Below are 20681 nucleotides of genomic sequence, written 5' to 3' on the forward strand. Positions count from 1 at the left end.
CGCTGAGCACGTTAACCTAAGGGCCCAACATGCATGAATATTTATAAGCCCACCAGCGTAGCATATCATAGGAGGCTGGAAGTGCTGAGCAGACAAACTTCAGTTGGCTTAAGCAGTCAGAAATCTTTTGCCTCACCGGCTCAACCAAAATAAGGCTACAAGTTTGCTTTCTGATTGTAGTGCGCAAAGTGCAACATCCTGAGATGTGTGGATCTCAGAGAAAAAGCGAGAAGGCTCGTTGCCGCCTTACAGAATAATAAGTTTGCGCCGCAAAACCTTCAGTCCCTCCTTTTCGTTGTTTCACCGCCTTGTTTTTCTGGCGTCTCCTCAGGACAGACACAGCGAACGACACAAAGAGTCTCGTTTAAACCTCCGGCCGCCGAGCCAGTCTGCTACCTACGCCACGGTGTCCGCCTGGCATCACCAGCCTGAGAAACTCATCCTGGACTCCTGCGGCTACGAGGCAACGGTGAGTCACGTTTACCGCGCACACATCTGCCGTTAATGTACAAAATACATGACATAATTACTGATGTCGAGCGCGGCTGCCGTTCATTCGCTGCAGGACATTTAAATCATCCCGTGTTTGCGCTCTGTGCCGTGCGTCAGCATGAAAATTAAAATCTAAACCGTGTTTTAATTCTTTCTCTCAGTACCTGGGATCAATGATAATCAGGGATCTACGAGGAATTGAGTCCACACAAGATGCCTGTGCTAAAATTAGAGTAAGCATTACTTTCCTTATAATTTTATTTGCTGGGACCTTTGGGAGAGCAACTAAAACGGTTTTATTGATTGTGGGAATTAATAAGTTCCTGAAGTGAGCAATTATAATGTCACTTAGAACAAAGCTACAGAGAAAAAAATACTGCCACGTTTTTGTTTTGTTGGCTACTTTTTTTTTAATCTATTCTAGAAATCAAAGGACTCAAGAAAGGGTCCAGTTGTCATCCTGTCCATTACCTACAGAGGGGTGAAGTTCATTGACGCAGCCACGAAGGTAATGTTTGCGTGTGTGTTCATCGATCTGCCCGACGCCAAACACCGTGGCTGATTTCCAGTCGTCAGCGCTCACCTTATTTCTGTCTCCTTCAGACTATAGTTGCAGAGCACGAGATCAGGAACATCTCCTGTGCCGCCCAAGACCCAGACGACCTCTGCACGTTTGCCTACATCACCAAGGATCTGAAGAGTGGCCACCACTTCTGCCATGTCTTCAGCACAGTGGAAGTGGTGAGTGACGTAGATCTCATCTCGGTAAAACTCCCAACATCAGCATCGTGTCACGGATTTAACACAAACGTTATGGTCCACGGGATCCACCTGCGGATTTCTCTGCCAATAATGTGGAAAAACCAACAAGCACAGTAGTTATGAGGGGTCTTGAAGTTGAGTCTGCATGCAGCTTCCTGTGGACATTATTTTCTTGATTGGCTCATCAGACAGATTGATTGAAGCCCCGCTCCCGCTATGAAGATGGCATTTCCATGAACAGGCGCAGATTATGTCATTTGTGCCTCGAAAGGTCTCAAAAGGCCAAGATTTTTTTCTTCTATTTATTTATTTCTTTGCTTGACGAACCACAGCAGACCCACCTGCAACAGCAGGAAACCAGTTTTTAACCGAATTTAACAGAGCTGCTCTGTGCACATAATAACATAATTATTAAAAACATGATGATAATTACTCTGTAATATGTATTCTAACAAGAGCAAGGTGACAACTGTGGGAAACGTTTATGCCAAAAAGAGCGGTGCTTTTGTGCGCCGGGAAAGGATTTCTGTGTGATGCACAACAATTTGCCGACCTAATGAAGTAGTTGTTAAACAAACAACAGTGAGCAGTAGATTTTTATAGTCAAAGCTCTGTTGTGTAAGTTTGTGAAAGCGAAATTAAAGAGTTTATCTCAATGTTACAAAGTCAGTAGTCGGTTAAAACCACCTACGGATGAGAGGCAGCCACCGAGACGAAGCCCCTCGGCCTCCACCGATTTGAAACGCGTTTTTTTATTAACTCACACAGACACAGACCTACGAGATCATCCTGACGCTGGGGCAGGCGTTCGAGGTGGCCTATCAGATGGCGGTGCAGTCCAGGGCGAGACAGTATGTCCCCCCTACATCTCTGGTCTCCGAAGTCGTAGAAACCAAAAGCAGCCGTCCCGTATCTCAGTCCTGGAGCGGCATGCGAAGATCAGCAGTGAGTACCACCCTACAAACCCTCAAAGACAACTTGGTGAATATGTGTGTGTGTGTGTGTGTGTGTCTTTGAGGCTGAGTGAGTGTTGAATTTGCTCCATTAAAGGACAGAGGGAGATCAGAAAGATGCCGCACAAACGACCCCGTGACCAACTTTTTCTCCACAGCTCAACCCCCCCCAATGGGCCCACCTACAAATGAAGATTTGCCGCGCGCGTAGCAGAAAGTGATGAGTCATTACTTTGCAAACAATTCTATCTTCCCCACCCCCTGAAAATCCGCGAGTCACTCCGATATCAGGGCCGATTTTCTATTTGTGCATACGTGATGAATGAACGGCTTTATTCGTCGCTTGCGGGCGACTCCATGATTTCCTCTGGGACTTTTTTCTGGACCCACCGCAGCTTCCTCACCTCTGATTGAGTGCGTTGCATAAATGTTCACGTATGCACCCTGAGCAGCGCGTTGATGCATTGACCTCTCAAGCAGCACATAATGCGCATTCAGTGATCACTGCCACCTGAGAGAGCTGCACAGCCGGCGTGCACCCACCCTGCTGGACCACATGCTCATGCAGAGACACAAATCACTTTGTTTTACTACCTGTCTCCAAAGAGGATATATGGAGTAATCAAAGAGCTGCATAATGAGTCTGGCTGGTTGTTTAAGTTTCCGATGAGAAGGGGGGTGATTTCTGTCAACTGCAATTTGTTTTAATGTGTTTCACTGCTACCAGATGTAGTTGCTCCCGACAAGAAACTGAGACCGAATTCTCCCCAAGGGACCAATTGACGGTTTGCTGAGTCCTGTCCTTGCTCTTACAGTTATGCCTATCAAGTTTTCCATTCACACATGCCACTTATGCGGTTTACCATAACAGCAGTGACAGATTTGTGACAAAAAAAAACATCTGTGATGTTTTGAAACTTTGCTTACAAGGACACAAACGCAGGCTGAAAAAAAAAAAAACTGACACCAGCAGATTTCATCCGCTGTAGCTGTTGGGTTAATTAAGTGAACTTTAGCCCCCTGAGATTTTTCAGGAAATGCTGTCTCCCGCCGTCTTTTTAATCATTTCAACTGACTAGTTATATATAAAAAAAAGTAAATACAGTGAAGGGATCTTAAATATTCACTAAATGACACTTTGCTTAAAGGCTGAGCCCGAGCATCATCAGCTGATGATCCATGTAAACCACTTTAAGTACGATGTAGATAAATGTGAGCCTCTAATGGTCTTCAGGTGATTAAAAGTAATTATGCAGATAACTAATTATTGTAACTTGGGCAATAAATACAGTTCATTAAATGTTATACCCAAAGATAAAGAGCAGGACAGAGACGCGCATAATAAAAAACACTTTGGAAGAAGGTAAGTTCATCAGTGTAGGTAATAAGCTAGTTAGCCGCGACAGCTAACAATACGTCCTTACGTTTAAACGGACAAACATATCGTTTCATTGGTCTCTGTCACCCAGCCCCCTACAGGTCCTCTGCTGTCTTCAAATATTGTGTTTACTGTGTTCACAGGAAAAATGCACATTCACAACCTCACAACTGGAAACTGTCAACAATGATCGAATGCTTCATGTGCTGTGTCGTGTTCGCTAACATTTTCAGAAATGATAGTTTACACATTGCAAATAAGTAGTAGAAGTTTCTCTGTAGTTTTGCTGTATGTACTGTAAGTACATACTGAAGGCCAACATTACGATACCTGGTCGTTAGCTTGCTAACTGTTAGCCTCGCGTGCTTCTAGATGCTAATGAATGTCCTAACCACGAGCCCCACTTTAAACCAACAACACCTTCCTTGCTACGACCACGTTTAGTAAGTGGTCAGTGACAAAAGCACAAGTAGAACTTCTGTTGAACATTGTCGCAGCTTTAACTTTAAAAAAACTTTATGAACTGCTCCTGTCTTCACTGACCATTGGGTGCCTTGAAATGCTTTGTCCCTGTCCTCTCTTCTCTGTTTAACATGTCTTTGTTCTTGTCTTCTTGGTCCTCCTGCTTCCCAGGGTGCCCCTCTGCTCGAATGCCGCTGCTGTCACTGTCACACGTGTACTACCCACCGTCCTTCCTTCCTCCCGTTGCACTCTGTTAGCCCTGGAGTCCAGGTCCTTCTCTTTCCTTTCCTCTATTCAACCCCCGAATCATCATCCATCTTCTCTCACGCCAGTCCCCCTCCAACCACGTTTCTTTTCCCTGTCGTCCGGGGGGGTGCCGCAGTGCACTTCGCCCCCTCCTCATGGTGTGGTTCTCAATATTTCAGCCATAAACGTTTTCCCCATCCGTTTACTTTTCGCATCTCTCATCTTCATCTTCCATTTTAAGGGTTTAAAGCGCAGTTAGCTCGAGCTCTGTCGATAAACACATTCAGGGAGAAGAGGCTTTCTTGACGTTATTTACCTTCTCTTTATGAAGACGGGTGGCTAAATTTAATCCATGGCAGCAGTGGAAGTTGTCTCCGTTGGATGGTTTTAAACTGTTTTCTATTTTTTTTTTCAGTGTGTGTGTGTGTGTATGTGTGTGTACTGTATCGTTTTTAAGTTGTCATCCATGAGCAGGGAATTATAAAACATCTAATGCCTACGTCTTAGCTATTTAACATTCGCATGTAGCTCAAAGTGAATTAATCAGCATAATGTATGTAGAGCAGCGTGTGTCTCGACTGTTCATGCTACACAGTAGCCACTGGTGTAGAGCACATCTTGCTGTTGTACCTCTAATCAGCATATTTGTGTAGCTCCCAGAGGGTCGTATCTCCGGTTTACTGCTGCGGCTCACAGCAGCCGAGGGCGTTTTCTGTCAGACATCATCCATGTTGTGGATTGAGCCCTGAGTGTCTGTGATTATAACATGATCACTGGACTGTACCTCTAATCCACATGCACGTGTGTGAGCTGAGGACTTGTCAGTGTGGCGCAATGGCCTCCACTGCCGCTCGTCTCACGCCCTCCTCTCGTCCCTCCTCCCTCCCTCCCCCCCGGCAGATCGACCCCCTGGAGATGGACGCAGACATGCAGTCCCTGGGCAGCACCACCTGGCTCTTGGACCAGCGGGACTCCAACAGGCGCCCCGTCAGCACCAAGTACGAGACCACCATATTCTGAGGCCGGATCCCCACAGCCGCCCCTCTCTGCACCCCCTCGTACTTTTTTTCCTCCCCCTTCTCCCCCTCTGCATCCGGTTCTCTTATTTATTTATCTCTCTCTCTCACGCACACACACTCACACATATATATATATACATGTGAGTCCCGTGCCTTCTCACTGTGATGGTATAGCATCCCTCAGGGCTGCCTACTCCTGCACCCTCCTCTGCCCTCCCACCTGCCATGACAAACAATCCCGCGGCTCTCCCGTGCCTCCCCAACACCCCCGGCAGCCTCCCTCGCCTGTTGCTGCTGCAGCCAATGGCGGAGCCCTGGAACGGATGATCCTGGACTGATCTCATTTTACAGTGGCCCTGCTCTCTCAACCAAACTGCCTCTTCCTCCTCATCCTCCTCCTCCTGACAACTTGCATCTGCCTCCAAATCCCAGATAGCTCCTAGAGGTTGCATCTTTATAATTATTATTATTATTATTATTATTATTCTTAATATTCTTTCAAGTCATCTTTTAAACAGGCAAAACGAGCATGTTCATCTTTATTTTGTTGTGTATATCTAGATTTTTAGGCATTACTGACGGGTCAGAAACCGTTAAATGAAGCGTTTGGCATTTTGGGAAGTATGCATATTCGTTTTATTTTCAGATCTGGTTGAGATGAGGAAATTGAAAACATTTGGATATCTGTTAAAACAACAGGGGGTTAGGTACAAACCCTGATAGAGTTGCTTCCATTATTCTTCGATTTTCCTAGTTATAGAGGGTATGCATTGACATCACTACCGCCTGGGGCCACGCCCACCTGAGTGGCAAAAACATGGTGAAATGTATCAGTAAATACAGCGAGACCAGGAAAAATGTGGATTATCAGATAAACGGACTAGTATGGATTTGGAAAAGTGGATTAGCCTCAGTTTCAGTTAGTTTTAGGTAATTTCAGTCATGATAAATGTAGCTAAATAAAAGATGCTAATGCTAAGAGCTTTACGGAGAAGTAACGTACAATACTGTAGCGTCCAACTGGACGTTAAAAGGATGATGACGAGTGATCACAGATATTCCTTTTATTTTTTTATTGTTATTTATTGTTGGAACTAAAATAGTTGGCCATAACTACGCCAAAACAACAACATCCAGAAACATATCTGACAGCCCTCCAGAACATAACTTAAGAAGTAATTTAAGACATGACTTCATCAAAAAATACAGTATAAATTAATATCACCTGACATTAAATGTGAACCACAACACCACTTTGCTAGCTGTGACGTCACATGCATACACTCTATTCCTTAAAAGTTTGACATTTGGCCTTGTGTGGCGTATTGTCTGATGCTGATTTGTCAGTAATTTAGCGAGTTTTAGAGGCGCTACTAGAGTTAGCGATGCTGATTTTGTCCCTTTACAGCAGAGCCAGTGTTGCTATTTCCTTCTATTTGCAACGATTATGCTAAGCTAACTAGCTTCTGGCACCAGATGTGTGTGTTTTATCAGTCTAGTTCTCGGCAAGAAAGTGACAATGCCTATTACCCGAAATGTTAAACTTTTCGTTTAACACGTCACACCGACTGAATAGTTAGATTCCAAATATGTGACCAATGCTTTCAGTTTTTTATTTTTTTAAAGATCATTTTTCTGTTGTTGTTTTTCATCTACTAAATTGTTTGGTAGTTTTGCCTCAAGGTATTTATTTTTTTTCTTTCTCCATCTGTAGCCTGTCCTGTCTTACCAGGCATCTACCACTGTGAGGCACTATGAGGAGGCTGCTTTGCTAGCATGGGATGCAAGATGGACAATTAATGAGTGAAAAGACAAAACATGCAGAGCGACATGCAGAGAACATCCAGTTTTTTCTTTTTCTACGCATTTGTACAATAGTCATAGCGAGACCACAACGGACTGGTCGAACAAATCTGTCAATGATGTCTCCGAACGGACCAAGAACCGAGACCTCGAACACTGACACGCAGGAGGACAGCTGTCCTTCGCCCTACCGAGGACAACAGCCTTACTTCATTTAGTTTTCTATAATCGGCTAAATCCCCTGACCCCTCCTGCCCCCGCCCCCGCCCCCCGAACACCGCCACCCAACAACTGCACGCCTCCACCCTGCTTCTAAAAGACTGAAAAAAAAAAATGAAAAAAAAAGGACATGTTATTACCCGGTGTATTAAACTGACTGTGACTGGCTGGGATGATGTTGTTCTGATGATGGTACAGTTTTGTCAGGATGAGTCTTTGCTCTGGCCTTGTACTGCCCCGTGCCTCTCAGCATTCATGGTAGCACAGAGAGAGCTAATCACAGCATCTTCTTCTTCTTCTTGTCAAGTTTTTATAAGAAAGAAAGAAAGAAACACTGTGTTTAAAAAAAAAAAAAAAACAAGAACAAAAAAAACGTGGCACTATCCCTTTTAAAAAAACTTGTTTTCTTTTCTTACAGCGCAAATGGGAAATTGGTGGGTTTTGTGATAGACGGGGGCTACATGAAACACACAAGGGTAGATAAGGGACCGCAAAGGATCCCGACTTGATTACAACCAGAAGCAAAAAACAAACAAACAACTGAAAACTAACTGACCTTGCTGGCACATTTCACAATTTTTGGGAATCTTACACCAAAAACAAGGTGATTTCATAGTCAACTGTATTAGCGAGCCCCCGGCACAGATTTGGTGCACGTAGCGTCCTGTTATCATGATTACATGCTGTTTCACGCCAATTTAGAATGAGGTGCAAAGTACGTCACCTGAGAATAAACAGCAGTGAAAAGATTTAATCCCAGACGTAAACGTCGCTCCGGTGTCGCGTTAGTGGATTTGTCACGGAGGGAACATGGCACCATTTGATTTATTTATTTGTTTGTTTGTTTGGTTAAAAGGGATTTTCCTCCTGCACTGTGACTGAAAAATGCTCGTTGTTGGAGTCGACACATGTCTGCGGGTTCCCCCCTCCTCCACTTTTTTTTATTTGTGTGCACTTACCTGCCGTGCGTCGCTGTATGCCTTGTTTCTGTCTGTCCTCGTGGGAGTTTGGACTGTTAACGTCGCACACACACATCCTCCCGCACCCCCACCCCCCACCGTCCTGGCCACCGTCCTTGTCTCTGTGTGCTGCAGGAGACGCGAGGGACTGGAGAGTGTTGAGATGTAACCGGTCTGTGTGCGGTACCGTGGCTGTGTCATTGCCACTCTGTTCTGACTGTTACCCGTTAGCTTCCACTGGCGATGCATGTTGGCAGTGTTTCTTTTCCTTTGTGTTCTGTACTCTTTGATGCACTTGGCCTGGGCCGTCTCTGTATGTTACTGTAGCAGTGTCTCGTCTCCTCTCGCTCATCCGCTTCCTGCGTTCTTCGCCGGTTCCAGCGTTCCATGCGCACATCTCCCATTTTTTTGCCATCGTCTTCATTCCTCCCAACCTTTTCGTATGTCCTGGCATTTTGTGTGTCACCAAGACAACCTGCTCTAGTATGGATGCATAATATATATATATACGTTTATATATATACATATATATAAAGAAAAAGCACTACACTTTAATGAGCAGCAGCTGTTTTTAAAGCAAGTTTTGGTGGCATGATGATACGGCTGTGCATGTACCGGTCTTTTTTAACATTGGTGTTTTCCTTGTGTAGCTCACCCCAGCGTTCAAGTTTCCGGATACCAAGCTGTGAGTTGAAGGGGAGCGGCCGATGCGAGAGTGTGTTTGCGTATGTGTTGAGTTTAGTGGGAAAAGAGTTAGAGAGAAGCCGAGAGGTAAGCCTTTACGCAGCGTGCAGGGCCCACCAACACTACTCTTGACATTTAGATCTCACTCTGTATAACCCCCCACCCCCCCTAGCCGCCCCCTACTCCTCCTGCTCCTCCACTGCCCCTGAGATGAATCCCAACACGAAGACGAAAGGTAACCCGTGATCCCGCATCACCGGCTAAACAGGGCCCGTGTATCACTCCTGTCTTGAGAAAGGTCAGCCAGAAAGGTCAAGTCTATTTCCTGGCCTCCGTCTGACTTTCTGATCCTGTCATGTAGGTACTGTAACGTTTAGAGCACTGTAGACCATTAATGATATAGACCAGTAATGAGCATTTCTATTGATTCAGGTCTATTGAGGATAGAATACTGTGGGAATTATTAAAGGGTAACAAAATGTAGAGATAAAAAAAAAAAAAAGAAGAAAAACTGTACCAGCATACAATGCTTTGCCCATGTTTGTGGACAGAGTGTGGTTTGTCAATGAAAATGTGATACTGTTTCAAATTTCAAAGCAATATTATATTAATGAAATTAAATAATACAAAGACTAAAGAATCCCTCTCACGTCTGTGGTCGGCATTGATTCTTTTTTTACACGTGGTTGCGACGGAGACGTTACACCGGCTGTCTCTGAAATTTAAAGTGGCACATTTAACAACGTGGCAATTATTGCACAATTATACTCGCAGTGTTTCCCCCATCCCCCCCTCCCCATCCCCCCCCCCCCCCTGAAAAGATTAGTGGGTGGTTTAACTTTGAATCTAAACAAACGATTAGACTCAGTTTGTGCCTCTCATGTGTTTTTAGTGCGTTCAGAGCTAAGCGTTGGAGCGCCTGCTGATCTCTGAGACGCACGGATCAGGGTGGCTCCCTTTATAATGACGGTATTTACACAATACAGATGTAGACTTTTGAAGCTCTTTCCAAACTGCAGCTTTCCCCAAACAAAGAAGAGTAGCAGGATATTAAATCAGATCAGTTGTATATTGATTATATATTTCGTTTATCAAAATGTGAAGGAGCGTTTCTGGTGTTACTGCATGTTTCACGAATAGTTCAGACACTACAACGTTTTAGGAGTTTGTTGTACGTGGTTATATTACAGGTATTATTTGCATTATTTGCAGCTGACTCTTGAAACCTAAACATATTTTGTTGTATGATCCGTGACCCCAATAATGTAACTCTGACACAAGTTAAATGCTACGTTCACTGCGATGGGTTATTCAACGTAACAAGACGGAAATGAACAGACACGATCAGTTTCCTGACGTGTTGAACCGATATCGTAAAATATTTGACATTCCAGCTATTAATGAAACCAGTGAAAAGCAAAAAAACATTCTTCTCTCCACTAAGTGAATGGACGTGCTGCAACAAATGAATATTTCTTTTCCATTAACCCGTCGGTTATCGTCTGTACAGTCAATTAATCTTTTTGCTTTCTAAAAATATTAGTTTTACCATTAAATGTTGAACATTTTATTCCAAAATATGAATGATTGAACCATTTCAAACTTTAGTGTTTACCTAATGACACTGTGCAACAAAAGCTAAGATTTAATTAGATTTAACTGCGGAGGTTAGTGGTGATTGCAATTGTGTATAAAATAAGATGTTCCTTTCATTTATCCCACAGTGGGGACATTTACATTGTTGCAACAGCATGTAGTTAAAGAATTACTGATCCGCGCACAGTTAGGAGTATAACATTAATGGAAGTCTGTGCTGTTTACTTTAATGTCTATATGTGAGGAAACAAGCTGTTTAAATTGTTTACATTTGTTTAAACACACATATTTTTAGTGGTATGGTATAATCTATTTTAATAGCTGGTGAAAAACTGAATCACTTCTGTATTTGTTCCCAAGTATACCACCATCACTAATGACAACAACTGTAGAAAACACATTTTTTTGGTTTATAAGCAAAAGTGCAAAGAAACAACAACAACAAAAAGAAAAATATATGAATATAAAAAGTGCGAACTGCCTGTGGTAAGTTACACATAAACATCTGTCACCATAAAGATAAAGAGTCACATATTAAAGCTTAAGTGATACAGTATTTACAAAAAGTTAGCATATTTTCTTTGGCACGGCCTCTTTAAAAAACATGAGATTCAGAGATGAATGAATTTTCTCGTTAACACACTTTGCAATTCAGTGGAAAACACTTACTGTGATCACACGGGTCTGGGTCAAAATGATTAACATGATTAACATCTAATTAATATTTGATTGATTGTTATGTAACTGCAACGGAACTGGACCACTTCCTGTGTCCTGTGTTTCCATCACTAGCAGCCATGACTGTTTCTCATTGTGTGATGAGATTTCATGAGGTAGGATGAGGAAACGTCTGCTGCCGTCTCTCGTTTATGGCCGTTTGGCAGGTTTGGGGAGACGACATTTGTCAGTGAAAGAGACTGACATTCTTTATCACCTCATGACTTCAAGCAGATAAGTTATAGCGAGGTCAACGATCAGGGAGGAAAGAAAATTATTACTATACTTTCAGACTTATTTCTCATATGCTCTCATGTATTATGACTTCTCTGATCTGTGATCACTATAAACTGTTTCCACTGAATCTGTAACTCCGGTTCATGAGAAAACTATTATTGGTCTCTTTTTTTTTCCAACACTATTTTATCCTAATGTCTTGCACACACCTGTGGTTGAACTGCACCATAATAATCGATTAATTAATACCTGAAAAGATTCTCAAACAACAGAGGAAGGAATATTAAATCAGCTGTCCTGTTTTACAGTTTGGGTTTGACCTCTGACAACTGAGTTCCTCTCGTTTCATCCACTGTATTTACACTCTAAAGCTACACATCCAGCATCAAATTGCAGCTCATGTTCGGGTCACTGCCGGTTGTCTGGGTCACACTCGGCTCAGCGCGAGTCCTCCCCGTCCTCGGCCTCTCCTGGCGGGAACAGCAGTTTCCTGAGGATGGGGGCGTAGAAGGGGCCGAAGACTGTTCGGTTGAAGTGGACGATTCGCCCGAAGGCCGTCCCCAGCTCGGCCAGCTCGGCGCTCACCAGCCCGAGGGGAGCAGGGAGATCTGGATTCCTTTTAGCCGGGCCGCCCTGCAGCGTGGCCTGGAGGAAGCCCTGGACTCGTTCTCCTACGTTTTATTGAGAGAGAGAGGAAGAGAAGTCATATTTCTGCAGCAACAACTTCCAAGATTAAAAGCATTATGAAAACACCCAAATTCAACGAGAGCATTTATTCTTGGCCTCATGCTATTTATAGATGTACATTATTATTATCATTTTGCATTCAATATAAAGCTATCCCTTATCCCTTTACTGAAATATGTTGGATCCAATGTGTGTTTAAAGAAATTATATCTATCTATCTATCTATCTATATATATATATATATACATGTATAAAATGTATAATCAACCAAAGATTTTGCGACCCCCCTGCAGTATCTCCGCTGACCCCCTAGGGGTAGCGGACCCCCGGTTGAAGACCTATGGTCTACAGAGTCAAATCTAAAATGTAAAGTCAGATCTACTAACCTTTGTCACTTAAAGCCAAAGGAGGTCAGGTTATTTGCATTAAGTATTTTTTCTACTGCACAGTGGAGATCAGATAGAGTGCTATTAAGTATCTATTTCCTAAGACTGAAAAATCAATACCAAGAAATAAAGATGCAGATTTAAATGTATAATATCCTTCCACTTGCACTTGTTTTAGTCGTGTATCCCCATTCAAGCTCATAGCTGACCTAGAAGCGTGCGGACGGGGTTGTTGTGCTTCCACAGGTCGGATATTTGTCCCTTCAGCAGATCCTGGTTCTCCTGAGGCAGCGCTGCTCCTCCCTGGGCGCTCAGACCTTCGGTCACCTGCTGCAGTACCGTCTCCCCGAGTCCCAACAGGGCCGTCTTCAGGTCAGCTTCCCTGGAGCGCCACAGAGCAGCATCACATCAATTAGCGGCAGGCTAAATAACACAGAGTTCTCTCTGAAGGGATTTCAATTAAACCAATTTGTATTTTAATAAAGGCGACGAGGAGAGAACTGCCGATGCTACGAGTGTGAGCAGTCCCTGAATATCACAAGCTGCTGTTCCACATTCATCCACTAATCATGACGGGGCTTCTCTTAAACAGAAAGAATGAGGTTAGCTGGATCTGTTCTGACAAGCTAGTTGCCTCCTGTCACCTCCATTGGTTTCCTGCTCGTGCAATACCTGTTCCCCGTGACAGCCGCTACATGCATCACCACATCCTCCTCTTACCTGGTGTGACTGCCCTCCAGCAGGGCAGTGACGGACTGCCTGAGTTTACCTACAAACCCCTGCAGGGAGAAAACGCCGCTGCCGCCACACTGAGCGCTGGTCAGGAGCAGCACCGACGCCTCCAGGACCAGCGTGCGGAGCCGGCGGCCCAGAGCGTCCAGACGGGCCCGGTCCATCAGCACCGTCTGTGAGTGGAGGGCAGGTCAGGGTCACACAGCAAATAGACGTAAACACGGGGCTTTTAAAAAGATAAGCAACGGCTGAAAGGTGCACTTGATAGTTTACAGAGGATGGTCCTGCAAGTTATTATAAAGATTAGACATTATCACATTTTGTTTGTGTCTAGCTAAAATAATTATATAATGTGTTGATTTTTGAGGCTATAAATAAAATAAATCAATCAATAAAAGGTGAATTTCTTTGCTAAATTAAATTTTTATAGCTGAAATAATTTTGTAAAAATTTTGATTAAATTTAGAAATTCAGATTTTTAAAATCTGAACCAATGGATACATTTTTTTTTTTGCTTTAAACCTTTGAAATATCATGTCCGAACAGAGAAATAATTCACAACAAATGAAAACGTGACCAAATCAATTTCAAGTATCGGTTATATGAAAAAACAGAACTGTCACGTTGGATAACATCAAGCTTAAAATCAGGTCAACCTGAACGCATTTAAAACACATCTTATGTTGATTAATGAGTTTGTGAGTCCATGTGACAGGCCTGTGTGGGTCTGTCTGATAGAACAGGTTTGGAGCTGCTCCTCTACTACAGCTGTAACGTGTTGTCACATGCTCTCAGATGCAGCAGGCTGAGGAGTGTGCGTAGGGAAAACGAATATTCCCTCCTAATCAATAAAATATCCTTCGCAGTAATGAAAAGAGCGATGTGATGTAATTTTTTTTTTTTTCCGGGCTGACCTCGGGATATTTCTGGTCCTGCGGGTCCCAGCGGAGCAGACGGATGTAGGCTCGGTTGAGGACGGCGGTGGCGCTGAGAGGACCTCGGCTCTGGGGACCGGGAGAATCTGACTGAGACGACGATTCCTCTGATGCTGCTGCCTGAAGCCAAGCGGTGGTATTATCCAGAGAATCTGAGCAAAAATGGAATATTATAAACATGCTGATGTAAAAAAATAATAAATAAGTCATATGATTTCATGATGGGTTTAAGAGTCTGATGACAGAGTGTGACAGTAATTTCTGGAGGTGGTAACTTTAAAATGTTTACATATTGGTTTCTTTAAGGAAAAACTAGAATTTCCTAGAAACTAGATGACTTAACTAACCAACCAGTAAGTGGCAATGTATACATGGACAGTAGTATTTTGCTAATAATTTGAATAACAGCCTCATCGGAACAAGATGTCTCAAAAATTTGCCACTTAAACCAGAAGAAGACGCCCGATGGAAAAGCATTTCTAATCAGATTTAGAAATGTAAATTTGTAATCTGTTCTAAAGGAAGACGCTAACTCCTAATAACCATGTAAACCCACGACCCAATTGTTTCTGGAATTAAGACATTCTTTATGTGCACATTTGCCCCACATCTGGTGAACATCAGGTTACGTGTCAGAAAAATAGAGTTGTCTTGGTTTGGATAAAAATCATCTCCTGTTACATTTCCTCCAGGTTTGATGCTCCACAGCCGGCGGAACCTTTTCGCACATCATTTTATTTAGTGTCTATGTAAGCAGTTGAGCAGAAATCTCTAATTAGATGTATTTCAGTCGGGCTGAAGAAATGCTGTCAAGGTAAATGTAGCCAATTAAAAAAAAAAAATAGATAAATAAAGTGGATGTCTTCGTTCTGGACTCCTGATCGAATAAAAAAATAGCATCTTTGTTAGTGGAAGAAGATCCGCTGATCAGTCATGAAATCCATCCACTTCTACTTATTATTCAACAGAGTGAGGACATAGATACTTAGTAAAACGCCTGCTAGACGTTTTCCTGATTATATTTAGGTGTCCCAGCTAGCGTGGCTGCATAAGCAGCTGTCTGTGCCAGTGAGGAGATTAGCCGGCTCTATTTAAGACAGAATACGGGAGCCAGAGGTCAGTGATTGGCTGTACCGCTCCTCACCCAGCGTACGGGATGAGAAGCTGAAAAACGGCCGGATGGCGCCTTAAAGCATCAAGGGTCAAAATGTATTTAATTGAAAACTGAAACATCCAGTGACCATAAAATTAACAACGCACAGAGTCACCTTCACCATCCACCACTCTGAGCGTGTCGGTCCTCACCTGGCTGCTGCTCCAGGATCTGCTGGAACTTGATCCTCTCGTACTGCACGGCCTGCTGCATCAGATGAGGCCTCAGGCTCTGGACGGTGAAGTTAACCATGTCCGTCTTCATCAGGCCCAGGACGCGGAAGATCTCCCTGAAATGAGAGCAGGGGGGACAACGTGTTACACCACACGTTAATAATTAATAAATATCTGGGGCCCTGACCCCATGTCAGACGTGAACTCATTCTCCAGAGGCGTTCTGCCCTCTACCTCAGAAGCTCCACAGGGTTCTCCAGGTCCCGCAGTGCCTTGATCTCCGGGTCGCGCACCGGAGCACACAAAGACGCCATGGTGTTGATAACGAACGCTGCCAGCCTGTGGAGGTCCAGAGCTCCGTGGTCGACCTCCTGCTGGATCAGCTCCATGTCCAGCACCTCCTCCAGCTGGGACCGCAGTCGGACGTGGCCCGGCAGGAGGAGAGACAGAAGCATCTGACGGGAAACAAAAGCTGCTTCTAATCGTAGTTCGCTTACAATTTAGATATCAAGACAAACCTTAAAATAGTACCTTAAACGTTAAAATAGACAACAAACTACCAGCTCTGTTACTGTTATGAACATCATAAGAAAATTATGAATTTACCAATATTGTCTCCAGGCTAATTTGCACACACAATCATCTTAGATACATGACTGATTATTATTTGGTGCAGATTTGATTATTCATCATCACTGAAGTGAACCATTAGATGACATTTTAGATGATTTAAGTGTTTCACTTATTTATCAGATAAACACAAATAATCTTTGAGTTTGTATTTCTTTGGAAAGAACACTACCAGAAGAAATCATATTGACTCGAGACTTGAGATTTGTTATAATTGGTTTGCACAAAAAAATAAAAATGATAATATATATATTAATAATTCTCTTTGCTTATAATAGTAATTTTTAGTGTCAGTCTTATATCCGTAGTGTTAGGTCACTTCCTCTGTGTGATGTCGGTGATGTGTTTGGGTTTATTTGGTGTTTGGTGAATCTCGATGGAAGACGCTGGTTCTGGTCAGACCAGCTGTTATAACGTGTCCTGGGTGATGAATCACAATTGACCAGCATTTGAGATCTGATTATTCTGACCACATTTGGAGGTGTATTCTGCACTTGTGACCGTCTGGATGCTTGCAGAGGTTCAAGGTATAATCAGAGCTTCTTTCAAGTCTCTAAAATAACATCAGGGGTGGAAATTAATAAATAACCAAATAATAACTTTGTCTCATTGAATTTGTACCACGTCCCCATGTCTGGACACACAACAACAAACAGTGCTGCTTGATCCATTAGAGACAGTAGCTGTTAATAAATTCTGTGGTTTATTTGTGTTCAGAGGCCAAAACCAGATCAGATCTTTAGCGGCAGCTCCAGACGCATATGGAGACACATTTTAATTCTAGGTGTGAATACACAACGTTTTCAGACCAATGACCCCAAACTAAAGGAGAGATTAAGTAGGGACCACCAACCTACTATATGTGTTCTACATTAAGCTCAGCCTAGTGCTATTAATAAATATACATTATTATCACCATCATTTTGCGTTCAATATTAAACTGTTCAAATAATACAAAGGTTCAAATTTCAAACATGCAACAGTAGGATGCCCGTGCAACTGCCATTAAAATACATACCTTTACCTTTAAACATACCTAAATGTAGTAAAGACAGGAAATCACCAAAAAATATTGGCCTCGACAGTTGGCTGACGGGACTGAACTGCACGTTTAGCTTCTCTTCTACAGCAGGTGTCTGGATTTTATCTGGGCTCTCGGCCAATAGTAGGGAACCTGACAGAGTCAGGAGGCATAGATTGACATGTCTAATGTGCTGCATGTGAAACAGTGCAGTGTTGAGACATCACTGAATGAGTGGAGTGGTGACTGAAAGATAACCTCAATTTATACCTTTACTAAAATATGTTGGATTCATGTTAATGTGCATTTAAACTAATTTAAATTTTAGAGGGGAAAATTAAAAAAAATATATATGAAAAATGTCTAATCACCCAAAGATTTTGCGAGCCCCCTGCAGTACCCCCACAGACCACCTAGAGCAGTGGTTAGCTGAAAGTTTTTCATAAAATAAGAAATTGCACTTGCACCTTGCACTTCTTAAGAAATTCACGGGAGTTGTCGTTATTTACCAGATAATAAGCTAATGTGTTACACGTCCGGCCCCCTTGAGATCAAATTGGGCTGTGTGTGGCCCCTGAACTAAAATGAATTTGACACCCCCGCCCTAGAGGATGCATGTTGATACCAGGCGTGAACACGACCACTCACAGTTTTGACCTCCTGCAGCAGAATGACAGCATGGCTGTAGTTTGGAGGATCACTGCTCAGCTGCTCCTGAAGACTGTCCCAGAACGCACGGTGCATCATCTCCGTCACTCTACCCTCCAGACTATAAGAGAACAAACCGTTAAAGAGCCTCTGTGAAGTCGGGAAGTAAAAATAGCCAAAGCCTCTTTAGCAGTGTTTTTCCTTGCCTGTCGGTGGGAGGGCTCCTGGGTTTGAAGCAGAAGTCTCTGTTCACCAGTATCTCATGTGCGAGGCTCAGGTTGGAAACACAATTTTCCAGCTCCATCAGACTGGATAATGAGGCGGTGGGTGGGCTCCCTGACACCACAGACAGGACACACACACCCACAGATAATTAAAGCTGCCACGCTGGTAATAATTCAATTACTAATGGTCCCTGAACGTGAATGAAAACAATAAGCGCTATAATAAAAAGCTTCGTACCTGTAGGTGAGTCAAGTTTTTCCAGACAGGGGAGGTCAGCGGGGGAATCATCAGCGGACTCGTCTCTCAAATTTGGCATTTCGGCAGCGGCCTAGAAGTTTAGATGACTCAATAAATTGGTAAAACTGGTCATTTAGATTCACCCGTGCTTTAAAATTTGCAGCTTAGACCTTCAGTCGGTTGATAAATCATCTCAGTGACTTATTTTAAACAAATGTGCTAAACACAAGATAATTTCCGATGTTAGAATTTGCTTATTTTTTCTTGTTATCTTTGATTTTTGATTTTCTTTTCCCAAGAGCAATACATATACCTTTTTATTTATTTATTTATTTTAACCCATCATGTCATTTCTGTGTAGTATTTCTTTTTAAGAGCTATACTCGCATTGGAACAATTCAGCCTCTACCACTTCTAATTAAATCTATTCAGTATCTAGTTTTGTACCCTTAATATATTTACTCACACTTAGCTCATTGCATTCTTGGACTTGTAGCTTAATTGCACATAGAAGAACCACACGTAAAATGAAAGAAATAAAATAAAAATAAAATAAAATCTTTTTTTTTTTTTTTTTTGCATTGTTTTGCCCTGCTGCTATAACAGCTGAATCTCTCCTTGGGACTTTGGAATTTGTCTTGTATTAACTTATAAAACAAAACATCTTAAAGTGTCTCACTAACTAACCACTGTCTGTCTGTCATTTACAGATTAAACAGTGAGTAAATTGAATAATCTGCAGACAAACTGACATTAAAAATTGCAAATTGCAGCCATAATAATCATAATTCATTAAAAAAAAAAGAATTCACTTTGAAGGATATACGTTTTTACAGTCAAAAATGAGTGGTGGATATTTAGATCTTATATTTAAGAAAAAAGAATGATGCATTCAAGTCACACCATTACAGTAGCAACCCCTCCTTTTTTTTACTTGATTATGATATTAATAGAAATTAATTTGCATACTACTGGGTAGCTTGTTATCTACAGCAAGGGACCAATAAAGCCTTATGAGTCATTTGTTAATACTATTAACAAAATAATTTGTATTTTTTAATCTATATATGCAAATTTGTCTACTTGCAACTATTGTAACTAAATCTACACCAATAAAGAACACAATATTTGCAACTAAAATGTAGTCTTAGTAAGGTATGAATACCTCCAAATAATGCAGTAACAGTTAGTGAAAAGGTAGGAAAGGAATTTGCAGACTTTACATCAAAATAAGTGAAACGCTGCTTATTAAAATATATAAATAATTACGTGGTTTACAAGAACCACAGAGAGAAGATTAAACTTCGACTCTAATATATAATATTGCACTTTTTAAATGGTGACTTACCTGGTGCTGTTGTTTAATTGAATTTCTAATGAGTAACACGTCGCCTCCAGCTGTTCGCCGTGTTTCTTTCTACCGTTTAAAATCCACGTTCAACAAGTTCAAACCTGGGTTAAACCATTACTCTCCGTGTACGGGGGTGCTCACAAATGTCATAATTTGTTTAAGTTTGAAAACATTACCTAAAACCTTAACATGTGAGCAAATTGCGTTATAATAAGTCGATATGAGTGTAACGCGTGGCGAGTTTTGTTAGTTTCTATATAAGATACATAAAAGTGTGTGGTGCTACTTTTGGTATGTTCCATTCTCAAATCAAAACAATGGGCGTGTCACTACAGCTGCCCCCCGCCCCTCGCTAACAGATACAAACACAACGCAGCTTTGAAACTAAAGTCACTTTACCTGTTTGCTATTGTTCAGTTTGGTGGAAACAAAACGGAAAGCGGGAGGTGTGCTCGTATAAACGGTCTGTTGTGTAAAACAAAAGTTATAATGCAGCTGGAAATGTCCCGTTTCTTACAAAACCAGGAACTTCGAGAAGACACGTGACTTCATGTTTGGACCCATATGATGCAGTTTAACTAAAGAGCATGATCAAAAATGTAAAATAATATAAATTACTTAGACGTTTACTTAGATTTTCCCCGTTTAAATTATTATTATTGCTATAGTTGTTAACATGTAGTCATTGCTCACAACGGAGACTGAATAAGTCTATAGCCTTTATAGATATGCACATCCGCGAAAAAAGTTGTGTTAGACGATCTATTTATGTTTTTGTGTCTATAACCTTTCAGAAGAATTCCCTTATTTCATTTTTTTGGGAGGTTAAAATAATTCATTGCACTTATTTAGCCTTGATTGTATGTTTTATTTCTACTTTGGGCATGTTTGCTACTCTGTGTTGTCATTTCTGGGAACACTACTTTTTTTGTACTTCTGCCACAGTTTGGGAAGTATACTTTTGGTCAATGTCCAT

The 20681-nt window shown here is 42.1% G+C and overlaps 2 protein-coding genes across 10 annotated transcripts in view; one reads left to right on the forward strand and one right to left on the reverse strand.

Moving 5' to 3' along the window:
• Nucleotides 1-9626, forward strand: part of anks1ab (ankyrin repeat and sterile alpha motif domain containing 1Ab) — a 43288-nt gene extending 33662 nt beyond the window's left edge. For 5 of the 9 annotated variants that reach the window (XM_047582668.1, XM_047582673.1, XM_047582675.1 and 2 more), the window contains 8 exons: nucleotides 332-469; nucleotides 654-725; nucleotides 917-1000; nucleotides 1096-1233; nucleotides 2023-2199; nucleotides 4219-4317; nucleotides 5194-5291; nucleotides 7027-9626. In XM_047582668.1, coding sequence (XP_047438624.1) covers nucleotides 332-469; nucleotides 654-725; nucleotides 917-1000; nucleotides 1096-1233; nucleotides 2023-2199; nucleotides 4219-4317; nucleotides 5194-5291; nucleotides 7027-7060 — 840 coding nt within the window. In that variant the 3' untranslated portion in view covers nucleotides 7061-9626. Of the gene's footprint in view, nucleotides 1-331; nucleotides 470-653; nucleotides 726-916; nucleotides 1001-1095; nucleotides 1234-2022; nucleotides 2200-4218; nucleotides 4318-5193; nucleotides 5758-7026 lie in introns of all 9 variants that reach the window. The other 4 variants (XR_007112595.1, XR_007112596.1, XM_047582669.1 and 1 more) reach the window with 4 other exon arrangements.
• Nucleotides 9627-10960: 1334 nt separating this feature from the next.
• Nucleotides 10961-19799, reverse strand: LOC125006542 (T-complex protein 11-like protein 1). The gene is made up of 10 exons (XM_047582676.1): nucleotides 19703-19799; nucleotides 18355-18445; nucleotides 18099-18228; nucleotides 17893-18013; nucleotides 15828-16048; nucleotides 15573-15709; nucleotides 14247-14419; nucleotides 13321-13505; nucleotides 12810-12982; nucleotides 10961-12198 (listed from the first exon to the last, which is right to left on the reverse strand). The coding sequence occupies exons 2-10, from the start codon at nucleotides 18431-18433 to the stop codon at nucleotides 11966-11968; spliced, it is 1452 nt and encodes a 483-aa protein (XP_047438632.1). The 5' UTR covers nucleotides 18434-18445; nucleotides 19703-19799; the 3' UTR covers nucleotides 10961-11965.
• Between the last annotated feature and the right edge of the window lie 882 nt (nucleotides 19800-20681).

The sequence above is a fragment of the Mugil cephalus genome, chromosome 4 (assembly GCF_022458985.1).
Source record: "Mugil cephalus isolate CIBA_MC_2020 chromosome 4, CIBA_Mcephalus_1.1, whole genome shotgun sequence".
Lineage (NCBI taxonomy): Eukaryota > Metazoa > Chordata > Actinopteri > Mugiliformes > Mugilidae > Mugil > Mugil cephalus.

What these genes read in the sequence shown, in the direction of transcription:
- LOC125006542 (XM_047582676.1), bottom strand. Translation starts at nt 18,433, where the DNA reads ATGCCAAATTTGAGAGACGAGTCCGCTGATGATTCCCCCGCTGACCTC. An exon ending in AAAACTTGACTCACCTACAG is followed by an intron (nt 18,229 to 18,354) that starts GTACGAAGCTTT and finishes CTGTGGTGTCAG; the next exon opens with GGAGCCCACCCACCGCCTCA. An exon ending in AACCCTGTGGAGCTTCTGAG is followed by an intron (nt 15,710 to 15,827) that starts GTAGAGGGCAGA and finishes CTCTCATTTCAG; the next exon opens with GGAGATCTTCCGCGTCCTGG.